Source organism: Gracilinanus agilis, chromosome 4, assembly GCF_016433145.1.
Source record: "Gracilinanus agilis isolate LMUSP501 chromosome 4, AgileGrace, whole genome shotgun sequence".
In the NCBI taxonomy this organism is placed as follows: Eukaryota; Metazoa; Chordata; class Mammalia; order Didelphimorphia; family Didelphidae; genus Gracilinanus; species Gracilinanus agilis.
In genome coordinates, this window is record NC_058133.1 from 356,984,083 (window position 1) to 356,997,928 (window position 13,846).

Below are 13,846 nucleotides of genomic sequence, written 5' to 3' on the forward strand. Positions count from 1 at the left end.
TATCAGATCATATATGAAATCCTCCCATATCTTTCTCCTCCTCCCAGCTAGAAGTGATTTATCCCTCCCTCAAATAACATAAAGTATTTTATGGAATCTCTTAGTCAAGTATAATACAAAATTGAATAAGTGCCTATGTGTGTATGTATGTTTATGAATACATCTATCTATATCTACCTATGTTTTCATCTATATTTGCCTACTCAACTAGAAAGGCCTAGAAGGTAAGAATCAAGTCTTATTTATTTTTATATTCATACCAAAGTACACAGCACATAGTGAGCACTAAAGGAATGTTTGTTGATTAACTGAATAAATGAATACTTTGGTACCCATGTACTTTTAACTTCAAAGGAAAAGGTAGTAAATGAAGTTCACATAACACCTCTGAAAAGTGTTAAGATTTTCTCTGAATCAATCAATTAATCAATGTGTACTTATTAATCACTCATCATAAGCTAGACACTATGCTAAGAGCTGGTGATAATAATGTTAAGTAAAATTCTAAGGCATCAGAATACAGGTCATTATAGAAATGAGGTCCTTAAAACAAACCTAATGTATTTCACAGGCTTCATATCTATATGTAAAACTATATCCTAAATGTTTTTATGAAGATAAAGAGTAAACCTAACAAACCTCTTATGATCATATTGAAAGGCACTATATTAAAGGCACTATATTTTTGGAAAACATGTATCCTCATTATAAAAAAATCACATTAGAGTAGGTTATCGTGTAGAAAATAACATGTTTGGTTGTATCTGACTTTATGATACCATTTCAGGTATGGTAAAGATATACTGGAGTTGTCTACCATTTCCTTCTCCATCTCCTTTGACAGATGAAGAACTAAGTCCACAGAGTTAACTGACTCGTTAGTCTCTTACGAGTACCAGCTAGTAAGTCTCTGTGGCTGGATTTGAATTCAGGTAGAAGAGTCTTCCTTCCAAACCTATCTATCCAAATCTACTCTATCCATTGTACCATCTAGTTGCTCAGAAAAGAACATGTATTTTAAATTGTGCTAGGTTTGTTGAAACAAAAGTTAAGAGCTATTAATTAAAAAAATTCTATAAATAAAAATAATCATATTATTGACATTACAAAAAATACCGTACCATATAAAAGTGAGTGAAGTAAAATACCTCCATCCCACCGAAGGGTGGGTGTCACAGAGTAAAGAGTCAGAAGCTGGTGTCTCCTAGCATCAGTGTCAGTGTGAGTGACAACATGGCAGAGCCAGCATCAGAGTGGGCATCCCTAATGAACGTGGGAGAGTCTGCAGAATGTCACCATGGAAGGGCAGATAGCATGATGTTTGAAATCCAGTGGCCAAGGAGAGAAGGGGAGGCACTCTTACTCTTTTAGCTTCTGTACCTGTGACTGAGACAGGGGCTGGGGATTTGGTTCTCTGAGCTATCCAGGCCCAGGGTTATCTTGACCCTTGATCTATAGACAGCTGAGCTACTGGCAGCAGCAGGGCCTGAGCCAGCCAAATGAAGAATCAGTTATAGTTAGGCTGAAATATCTCTTCTCTATCATGTTCTCTCTATTTTTATTAATAAATGCTTATAAATCTGGTACTGAGTCTCTAGACCAATTTTTGTTACAAAAATATACATTTTAACTCAATATGGCTTTTTAAAATTGAACTTAAAAAAAGATATCTTATTTTTTCAATTATATGTAATAACAATTTTCCACAGATGTTTTCTGAAATTATAAGATCCAAACTGTCTCCCTCAGTCCCTTCCCTTCACTATCCTGGCAATTTGATTTGGATTATGCAAGTATTATCATGTAAAACATATTTCCATATTGGTCATTGTTGTAAGAGAATACTCATATAAAACCAAAACTCCAAAATAAAAATAAAATAAAATAAAATAAAGTGAAAAAATAGTATGTTTTAATCTGTATTCTGACTCCTACAGTTCTTTATCTCAAGGTAGATAGCATTCTTTGTCATAAGTCCTTTAGAATTGTCCTGGATCATTGAATTGCTAATAAGTCTTCCACAGTTGATTACTGTACAATATTGCTATTGCTGTGTACAATGTTCTCCTGATCCTACTTATTTCACTCTGCATCAGTTCATGTAGGTCTTTCCAGCTCTTTCTGAAACCATCCTGTTCATCATTTCTTATAGCACAGTAGTATTCCATCACCATCATATACTACAATTTATTCAGCCATTCTCCAGTTGATGGACATCCCCTCAGTTTCCAATTCTTTGCCATCACAAAAAGATCTGTTATAAATATTTTTGTACATGTAGATCCTTCCTCTATCCCCCCCCCCTTTTTTAGCTCTTTGGGATACAGACTTATCCTTTGATACCTATACAGTATCAAAGGATATGCACAACTTTAAATCCCTTTGAGTACAGTTTCAAACTGCCCACCAGAACAGACCAGGTTGGATCAGTTTTAGACTGTACTTGTAACATCAACTCAAAACTATAATTTAACATTATAGATGAGACAAACAGCAAACCAGTAATAGAGGTTTCTTTAATAAAATGTATGTTAGATTTGGTTTAAGAGGAGTAGATTTACATGCATAAATTGGAATGTTTATACAAACAAAAGTCTTTCTCGTAAACAACATATTTATGCCTTTAGGAAAACAAAGTTAACATAAGGAAATACATCAGCTATGTAAGGAGTACATCTGTTGCCACTGGTTATTTATAAATGTAAATCACTAATGCTTAATAAAACAGTACTCAGGTGTGACCTCACAATAATGCTCTGGGCTATCAGGGACAAAAACCCAGGTTCAATTACAGTACAAATTTCATTTCTCCGGTTTGATAAATGGAAATCAGTCCACCTCTTAAAAAGAGGACATTAAAATCCATAAAAGAAATATAAGATTCAGATCTTAAGTATATTGGTCTATGTCACTAGTTAATAAATAATGACTAAACGATTTTTTAAAAAAGTTATTTCCAATAGTAGTCCAAGGAGTCTCAGTTGCATCATTGTCTAACTCTAAAATATAAATCTAGTCTACAAATAGAGTCTAAAGAGTAAATTGGTTTTAGAAAATTGCTGCCCTTTCCATTTCATATTTTTCCCAATTATTTAGCATGTCTCTTTGAAAGGCTGATGTTTGAATGCTAAGATTTTAGGCTGCCATAGTTCCATCATTACAATAGATAGTGATGCTTTACATGAATACAACACAACAACTAACCTCAATGGGGTAAGGTAATTTACACTTCAGAACTAATATTCTGAGATATCTTTATCTGAAGTTCCTCACAGCACTAAAATAAAAAATTACCCACAACTCTCATAATTGAAAACATAAGAATGAACCTCAACATTAACATTTTTAAATCAATTGTGAGCTTTTTCCTCATAAATCATAAATCTTGCTTATGCCATTACTGAAATATACAGCTGTAGCAAGAAGAAAATTACCACAGGATTAATATAACAATTTCTATACTTAGTGTTATTTAAAAAATCCAAGTGTTACCTAAGGCAATTACCTTGCAGACCTCTAATATCTTCAGGGAAAGGCCTAAGGGAAAATAATTGACTTTGCTAATTTTACCCATGGCAATTATAAAATAGCTCTGCATTTCATTATGACTGCAGAATTCTTCATCTAATTGTCTGCCCCAAGAGAAGTACAGGGATAAATACACAATACAGAACCTCTGAAAACAGTCTAGTAGCACAATACAATTCATTTGGTAGAAAGGATTTAAGTTTTAAAAATCACATTTGGTTACTATAAATAAAACAATTTGGAGTTGTTTTTGTTCTCCTGATCTGTGATTTTACAGATATACTAAGTTTCTAGTAATCAAATTTTCTCTTTATCAATTGTCAATAGGGAGTTCTTCTGTAATTTTATACATTAAATTGTTGACAGGGCATACTGTGAGAAGATAAGTGACTTGCTCAGAGTTACAAGGCTAGATGTGAATCCAGTTCTTTTATACTCCAAGGCTGGCTCTCTTGCAAGTCATGTTGCCTCTCTAATTTACAAAGCCAAATCTGTATATACAAAGAAAAACCTAATTGTTATAATGTTGCCATATGTTATAAATAAAAAGATATTATTCTTTACCTATTAACAAATTATTGAAGCTTATCCAAGACCATTTATTTATTCATTTACCAAGTATCTGCTATATGAAAGGTTCTTTTAGATACCATTTTAGCATTATAAAAAAGTTCAAAATCGCTTACTAAAAATAGAACATAATATACTGTAGAACAGATGTTTAGCTAAGGATTTATTTTGCCAAAATAAAACATAACATCAAAATCCTTAAAAGTCCTTAAAAAAAACTTCTAGAAAATGAGTAAATAAACATATAGAGACAAAAGCTTCAGTAGGGTGGCAATGGAAACATAGGAAAGGAAGAATTAGGAAAAAATTAAACTCAACCAAATAAATAAATGACTTGAAGAAGACACACATATTTGACAAGAACTAGTTGGAAAACAGGAAATCGGTTTGGAAGAAATTGGTGTTAAGGCCATTATCTTATACCAAACAGCATAACAAACTCATTATAGGTAACTTGCATGTCAAGGGACACTCCATCTAAAAAAATAAATCAAACAATACGGGGTGAGACAATTTTCATATCTATGGTTGGAGAAGAATTTTTAACCAAACTAGGGATACTGGTGATCCCCAAAGACAAAATTGCTATTTTTTTAATGTGTGAAGTGAAAAACTATTTACATGAATAAAAATCAAGCCAAAGACAAGAAGAGAGGAAGTGGTCAACTAGGGCAAAAAAATCTTTGTATTAACTATATCTGTGTTAAGTGGCATATAGCCAAGATATATATGTAACTAGCACAATTATAAAAGACCAAGAATCATTACTTAGTAGATAAGTGGTCAGATTTTACAGTTCTCAAAAGAAAAATTACAAACTATTAATATGAAAGAATTTTCCAAAGGTGATAAGAGACAAATAAATCAAAGCAATTATGACCTTTCACTCCATATCCAGAAAACTGGTAGATGACCAAAAGAGATGAAGAATGTATTTGTTAAGGTACACTAATATACTGTTGCTAGGGCTGTAAAATGATCCAACTATTCTGAAAGTCAATTTGGATTTCTATGAATAAAGTGACTAAAATGCCAATTTTTTTTGCTCTAAAGAGTTCAACTGTTTGGCATACATCCCAAAAAGGTGAAAGGTTTTTTAAAAAAGACTTTCTTATACATACTAAAGTATTTTTGTAAGCCCTTTTATAGTAGCAAAAGATTAGAGACAAAGTAAAAGTCCATCATTTGGGAGATGGCTAAACAAACTGTGGTACATGAATGGTTTCAATGAAATACTGTGTTGTAAGAAAAGATGAAAATGAAAAATATAGGGAAGAATAGGTAGACTTTCATTGGCTAATGGGAAATGGGGTAAGCAGCACCAGAAAAACAATGTGTATCCAGAGGATGGAGGAGACTATCAACATGCAACACTAAATATAATGTCAAATTTGGTTGGTTTTACTGAATTGCTCTTCTCCCTCTTTCTTCTTTCTTCTTTGTTAGAACTGGATCTCTGGATGAGGTAGGGGAAAGTACATGTTGGAAAATAAAGATAAAAACAAATGATATCAATTTTAAAATTTATTAACCTCTTACGAGGTGGTATTGAGTTTTTAACCTCTGTTTTTAAAGTTTTGTTTTGTTTTGTTTTTTGCTGGCTGGGTACCTGAGAGATTAATAAATTATTTTATTTTCTGAGACACAACTTCGATTTGTATGGAAACTATTCTGTTGGGAACTATAAGTCCTTGAATGAAAGGAACCTTTTCAGTACATGGAAGACATTCTTCAAATAGATTTTTCTGGATGCTAAGCACACTGGTATCAACCTATAATCCTTTCACTTTCAAAGACTATCCACATCATTTAGAAGACATCTACTGTGGTTAAAACAGTGATACATCAAAAGCTGAGATTTACAGAAGCTCAACCATAGAACACTGAACATAGTACTACAAATATTTTAAACAAAATGAGTCAATGAAGCTTCTTTTGAAACTGACCTTGTGGAGATTTCAATGACCTCTTAAAGAACAAAGGCAGAAACTCTAAAAATCAAATATCTATGTTTAGGATAGGGAAAAGAGAAAATTGCTGAGAATAAAAGCTACAACATATAATCATCAAATTAAGTGAAAACATGCCATGAGGTAAAAAGGACAAATACCTCCTCACTGGAAAATTGATGAAATGAGTTCTGGGAGTGCAAAACCTATGCAGGGAGCACACAGGTGAGAGGTTTACAGATAGGGAAAGAAATGGCCGATCATTGATTTCAAGAAGTTTCTAGCTGTGCGGCTGATTTGAAATGTTAAAGATTACTTTTTTTTTTTAAATCAAGAAGTGATACTGAAAGCCAGTGCCTAATGGAGCAGATGGTGGAGGTCTTACACTCTGAGAACATTTACAGCAATGGTTTTGAATATAAAATACAGAGCGACTTGCAGAGGCTAGGAAGTTGGTTTGATTTTAATGGAAATAAAGCATTTAATTCTCATAAATTCAAACACTTAAACAATATAGGATGGAGGAGTACATTTGAATAACACAAAGTAATAACTGGGTGAAAAGAACATATCATATATAATCTCAAAAAGATTTAAATTGATTTAAAGCAAGTCATTAATGTCCAATTTTTATAATACAATATTATATCATTTAATATTAACAACAATTAATACCTTAACTATATGCTGCTCTTTCCCTAAGAAAAGGTCAAAATTAGTTAAATTAGCGACTAGGTAAATAAAAGAAGAGAATGCTAAGCAAAAAAAAAATCATTTTATATTTTGGGAAAGAGGCCTCATGTAAATTTTATCAGTTATTCTGAAAGAATAACATGGAGCATTTCTCGCCCCCAAACCCTGGGTATGCAGAGTCCAAAGAACACAAGTATCCCCTTGAATTCTAAATATAAAATGCATGAGTAGTAGAAAGGAAGAACTGTCTTTAAGAGCAAGAATAGGAATTGAGAATATGGATCTCCCATGTGAACTACAGTGCAAATGGATATACAAGAAGGTAAAGCACAAAACTGCCCCCAAAATCTGGGAAATGATGATATGGAGGGAGCATTCAATGAAGGGAATTAACCATAACTGGGGATGGAATTAGTTTGAGATATGTGGGAGCATACTATTTTTTTACTATTCCTGTTTTTATATAAATGCAAATCAAAATGAGAAAGGCCTCGTATATTTTCCCTTCTCATAATCAATGACTTGATCACTTCTTAAATGGCAGCAACCTTTATCAGTGGTGCTTTTTTTTATCAACAGCTTGGTACACCATCAAAAACAAACATTTAGTCAGCATCTACTTACTTTCAGGTTATGCATTAGTCAATGTACACATATCCAGGCAATTTCCATTTTTACAGGTTAAAGAGCCAGTGATTAGATAATTGTTATCTATGTGTACAATGAAAATAACACAAACATATATCTATGTATATGTTCTTTTTTTCCTCCTTTACCTTAGTGTTCTGCAACTGAGCAAGTCCTGTGCAGGCATTTGCCAGAAGGAAGTCTCCACTCAGGATTGCTATTTTATTTCCGAACCGCATGTCTTTCAGTGGACCATCAGATGAATTCAATTCACTTAAATTTACTATCCCACGATGCACGAGGAAAGCGGTGTGGATAAGTTCTGTGATCTCTGCCAGACTTCTTTGACTAAAACATAAAAGTAAGACTTGTTTTAGAAGTTTGGGATAGAAAAATCAGAGTATAATTCTACCATGAAAATCAGACTGAAGTGAACAATAAAAGATGCTTTTGATTATTCGTTTTCCACAAGGCTTTTAAGCAAAAGTCTCCAACCAACAGATCATGATCTACTAATAGAGCCCCAAACCCTGCTGGATAGTCCTTTAAGCTGGCAGCCCCTGGTCCCTTCCTCCCATCACCTCATTCCTCTGTGGATTACTAGAACTCCCAATAGGAAGAGTACAAAGATAACAATAGCAGTGCTCAAGTATTTTGTTATTAGCCTATCATATTCTGGTAGTTTCAAAGCTTCAAAATAATTTTTTCACTAACTTCAAAATAATCATTATCATCATTATTCTTAAACCTAACATTATATCAATAATAGTCACACATGAATACTGCATATTAGTTTACAAGACGTTTTCTTCACAACAACCCTTTGACACAAATGGAACAAACTTTAGTATTCCCAATTTATAGAAAGACAAAGTAATTAATGGCTTGCCCAAAGTCATAAGGAGGTGACAGAGACTAGACTCAAACTGAGGTCTCCTGACTATAGATCCAGCATTCTTTTGACCACATTGTCCATTGAGCTACTTCTATGTTCAAGGTGTTATGTTAAACATTTTTTACAGAGATAAGTAAAATATAATGCTTACTCTCAAGAAGTCTGAAGTCTCATAGGGAAAATAAGACATAAATCAATAACAACTCTAATGGAACACAACATAGGTGCTAAGTGCCATAAGAACGGTAAGAACTGCTATTAGACTAAAGATAGACAAATTACTTTCATTCAGGGTGGTCCAGAAAGACATTAGAGAAGGTAGCCTTCAACCTGGACTTTGAAGGATGGTGGAATTTTGAAATGTGGAGGTAGGGAAGTGGAATTGTAGAGGGAGAGAAGAAAAGCTAGAAAGCTCTAAGTGGAAGAAATAGAATTTAAAAAGGCACTAAAGTAGAGAAGGACAAAGCATAATAAGAATGACAAGCTGTACAGTTAGAATAGGGCCTAAGGCACTTTCTCATTGGAGATAACTGGAAAAGTAAGTTTGGATTATTGAACACCTTGCATGACAGGGTAGAGAACCTGGACTTTAGGCAGTGCGAAGTCATTAAGAGGGTTTTTCAGAAGGAGAACCATTTAAATGCAACACTGCTTGTTTAAGAAGAATATCCTAGCAGAAGTTAAGAAGGATCGATTAGAAAGAAAGAGAAAAGGGAGACATTGCCATAGTCCTAAAGAAAGCCTGAACTAGCATTGTTGTTGGAATGGTAAGTAAAGAAGAAAAAGAAGAGGCCATTCTTCTTTGTAAAAAATGGAAAGAAGATTATGGTAATATACCCATGGAAAGAAGATTATAGTAACAAGCCCATAGAAAGAATACACTAATACTTAAATATAATTAACAGAATAATACATTAAAAAATCTTGAATTTTAAAAGGAAAAGCTATATTTCTAGTTTGTTTATTCTCTTTCAAAATATTAAAGATGGAATATAAGTGTGACTTATCTACAAAATACATGAGAGGGGAAGAAAGGGTTACATTATATGGTCTTTTCCATGAGATTTTTTTTTTTAACAAATCCTCTTTGAGTCTACTATGGAATAAATTATTCTCTTAGTTGATGGAAGAGCATTGTGCTTGATTTTTTTCAAGAGATGATATATTCACTTCCAGAAAAGAACTAGTAAATAGAAATAAGTTAACATAGTTCTATATATACATATATCTTTTTGTCAAATGATGCCATATCTAATGGGAGGAAGGGAGAGAAGGAGCTAATTGGGTACTTACATGTAACAAACAAACAAATAAATAAAATTTAATTATAAAAAAGATGCTAACAAAATCCTAAACAATGGCTGCTCATAGAAAAGGGGAAAGTCTTAGTGTGGACCAATGTCTGAATAAACAAGTTAAAACTATACTGAATAAGAGCTCTTCTTTCAGTTCATCAAGTATTTTCCGAGCATCCTCTGGGTACCCAGCTTTCTGATTAGGCCTGAGGACACAAAGAAAAATCAAACAGTTGCTGAACTCAAGGAGCAATAGTATGGCTGGATCAAAGGGCAGGCAATCTTTGATCCAGCCATACCATTTCTGGGTTTATACCCCAAAGGGATCATAGGGAAAAAGACTTGTACAAAAATATTTAAAGCCACACTCTTCGTGGTGGCAAAAAACTGGAAAACGAGGGTATGCCTGTCAATTGGGGTCTGGCTAAACAAATTGTGGTTTATGTTGGTGATGTAATACTACTGTGCTTAAAGGAATAATAAACTGGAGGAATTCCATGTGAACTGGAATGACCTCCAGGAATTGATGCAGAGTGAAAGGAGCAGAACCAGGAGAAAATTATACACAGAGACTGATATACTGCAGTAAAATCAAATGTAATGGACTTCTGTACTAGCAGCAATGCAATGACTCAGGACAATTCTGAGGGATTTATGGAAAAGAACGCTACCCACATTCAGAGGAAGAACTACAGGAGTGGAAACACAGAAGAAAAACAACTGCTTGAACACAAGGGCTGATGTGGACATGATTAGGATATAGACTTTTTTTTTTTAAACCCTTAACTTCTGTGTATTGGCTCCTTGGTGGAAGAGTGGTAAGGGTGGGCAATGGGGGTCAAGTGACTTGCCCAGGGTCACACAGCTGGGAAGTGTCTGAAGCCAGATTTGAACCTAGGACCTTCCGTCTCTAGGCCTAACTCTCAATCCACTGAGCTACCCAGCTGCCCCAGGATGTAGACTCTTAATGACCACCCTAGAACAATTATCAATAATATGGAAATAGGTCTTGATCGATGATACATGAAGAAATCAGTGGAAATGCACGTTGGCTATGGGGGGGGGTTGAGGGGAGAGAGCAAGAATATGAATCATGTAACTATGAAAAATATTTTTCTAAAAAAAGAAAAAAGAAATGAAAATACTTAATCAAATATCTTAATTTTCTCCAGTCTACCCTTCACACAGTTGTCAAAATAATCTCTTTAAGGCATATATAGATCTTACTATGTAATGCTTTTCCTCAAATGCCTTCAGTGATTTTATATTATGCCTAAAATAAAATACAAATTTTCCAGTTTGATATATAAAGACCACAGTCTAGCTTTACTGCCTATGTTTCTCCTTCAAAGAATATATATGTGTGTGTATATATCTATATCTATATCTATATCTATATCTATATCTATATCTATATCTATATATCTATCTATATCTATCTATCTATCTATATATATATTTATAAGCTTCCATCTTGGAATGAATACTAAGTATTGGTTCCAAGGCAGAAGAGTAGGAAGAGCTAGATAATTAAGTTTATGTGACATACCCAGCATCATCATATAGCTAGGAAGTTTCTGAGGCCAGCTTTGAATCCAGGACCTCCCATCTCTAGGCCCGATTCTCAATTCACTGAACTACCTAGCTGTCCTCAAATACCAAATTTTAACCCAGAGTGGCCAACAAGCTGTTTTCTGAATTGGATACTCTATCCCTCACCTGTATAAATGCTTTTTTCCTGTCTGTAATGTAGTTTCTCAACTAGATAGTAGGAAAAAATACTTAATTTGTATTCAGGAAGAAGAAGCAGAAACAGAAATGATTTGTCTTGTAGAATATACTTACAGACCACCTACAAAGAAACAGGAAATAAAAGAGGAGTTTGGGAAAAATCCCAAGCCTGGCACAGAAGCAAGATAAAGTAGTGATGGAAGATTTCAATTATCCAGACATCTGCAGGAGGCTCTCTCTCTGTCAAAAGAAGAACAGCTAATAACTTCTTGTCTTGCCTAAGTAATAATTTAATCCTTCAAAAGGTAGGAGGAATGGACAAAGGAAAATCTATTCTGAATCTTATTCTCACTAATGGGGAGGAACTGGTTGCTGTGGTGGCAATGATGAGAACTTGGGGGATGTGACCCTGTCATCTAAGAGAGAAGAGAGGAAATCTAGATATAGTCTGACACATACCTGAGATTTCAGGAAAACAGACTTCTAAGAGTTCAGGGAAAGACAGATAGTACGCCAGGGACTGATCCTTCAAGAGAAATTGGGTGGGATAAGTTGTTCAAGAATGAAATTCTGAAGACATACAAAGAAAAGTCTGGTGAGGAGGAGAAATGGGATCTGTCTGAAGAGACTAATGTGGATTCACAGGGAGCTTACCAATCAAATTAGATTTTAAAAAAGAAATATGCAGAAACTGTAAGCAAGGCCAGGTAACAGAAGATGAATGTGAATGTGGCATGGTCCTATAAATAACATTTCATGCAAACTCTAAGCCAGTTAGTTTGATTTTAATTCCTGACATAGTTCTCAAACAGATCATTAAAGAGATAATTGGTGAATATATAGAAAAGGAAACAATGATTACAAAGAACCAGCACTAATTCATCAAGGATAAGTTATACTGTTCTAACCTCATTTCCTTTTTTGGCAGAATTATTAAACTCATGGTTTAGGGAAATAAATGCTGGAGATATAGTTTACTTAAATTTCAGTAAAGCTTTAGATTAAAATATTCCATGTTGTTTTTATATATAAGATAGAGAAATCAACTAGATGATAATAATAATAATAATAATAATAATATAATCAGAGGGACTTAGTACTAGTTGGATGGCAGGACCCAAAGTGCAGTTGTTAATGGTTCAAGGTCAAAAATGCTGGAGGTCTCTAGTGGAGTACTCCAGGATGAGTGGCTGGCTCTGTATTACTGAACATTTTTAACTCTTACTCAAATAAAGGCATTGATGGTGTTAAACCTGTAGGTGACACTGAACTAGGAAAGGCAGCTAACACATTGCATGGCAGAGTCAGGATCAAAAGGATCTTAATAAACTAGGGTACTAGGCTAAAACAAACAAGATGAAAATTTTAAGATGAAATATAAAATCTTGCCCTTGGGTACAAAAGATCAACTTCATAAGCATAAGATGAGGGAGGACTGGATAGAAAGCAGATGTTCTGAAAATCTGAGGATTTTTGTGGACTGTATGCTCAACGTCAGTCAGCTGCGTGATGTGGTAGATTAAAAAAAAAGCAAATGCAATATTGGACTGTATTAAGAAAGCCATAATGTTTAGTACTAGAGAGGTGACAGTCCAAATGTACTATGCCTCCTGTGAGATCTCATCTAAAGTATTGTGTTCAGTTCTAGGCACTAAAATTTAAGAAGGAAATAGGACTGATAGAGAGCATCCAGATGAGGAATGAGAGAGCAACCAGGATGTCAAAAGGCATTAAGTCCAAGATATATGAGAATGAGTTAAAAGAACTGGACATGGTTAGCTTGGAGAAAAGAAGGCTCAGGGGGAACATGATAACTGTCTTCAAGTATCTGAATGGCTGTCATGTGGATGAGTAGTTAGACTTGTTCTCTTTGGCTTCAGAAGACAGAACCAGGAATATGAGAAGCTTCAAAGAGGCCAATAGGTTTGATGTCAGAAAATAGCAGCCCCAAATTGGAAAAAGTTGTCTCAAGAAGTGGTAGCTTCCCTCTGTGGAGGTCTTCAAGCACAAACTAGACTATCATTTAATGAGTACGTCATAGTAGGGATTCTTTTGTGTAAGTGTTGGACTGAAGTTCTTCTAATTCTCAAATTCCCCTTCCCCCAGGTTCAATTTTTTGCCTTCTTATCTTTGCTTGACACCAGGAGTCACAACATTAATTCTCTTTGCTATCTCCTCCACTATGAATTCTAAGGGAATAAAGAAAGAAAAGGGTTGGAGATGGGCTAAAAAAGGAAAAGTGGAATCTCAGGTACCAGTAATGGTTCTAGCTCCTCACTTGCCTGGCAACAATTTTTTATTGTCAAATTAAATGTTAGGTATGCCATGATTCCTTAAGGCAAAGAACACTGTGAGCAAAAAAAGATTGAGAACCACTGATAAAATCAATTCACACCTATAATTTATTGCTTCTCTACTGATATTAGAGAAATTGATTTTGTCTCTGGTTCGCTACCACCAAGATCTTACATTGCAAACACTGAATTCTCAGGTATTTTACTGCTATTTTCATTTAAACATTATTGTAGTGTTGTACATGGTTCTCCTGGGTCCTGGCA

The 13,846-nt window shown here is 34.4% G+C and overlaps 1 protein-coding gene across 1 annotated transcript in view; it reads right to left on the minus strand.

Moving 5' to 3' along the window:
- The window catches only part of PDSS2 (decaprenyl diphosphate synthase subunit 2), a 318,869-nt gene that overhangs the window by 108,869 nt on the left and 196,154 nt on the right, over positions 1-13,846 (minus strand). Inside the window, exon 3 of the mRNA XM_044675399.1 lies at positions 7,517-7,715. Coding sequence (XP_044531334.1) covers positions 7,517-7,715 — 199 coding nt within the window. The remainder of the gene's footprint in view (positions 1-7,516; positions 7,716-13,846) is intronic.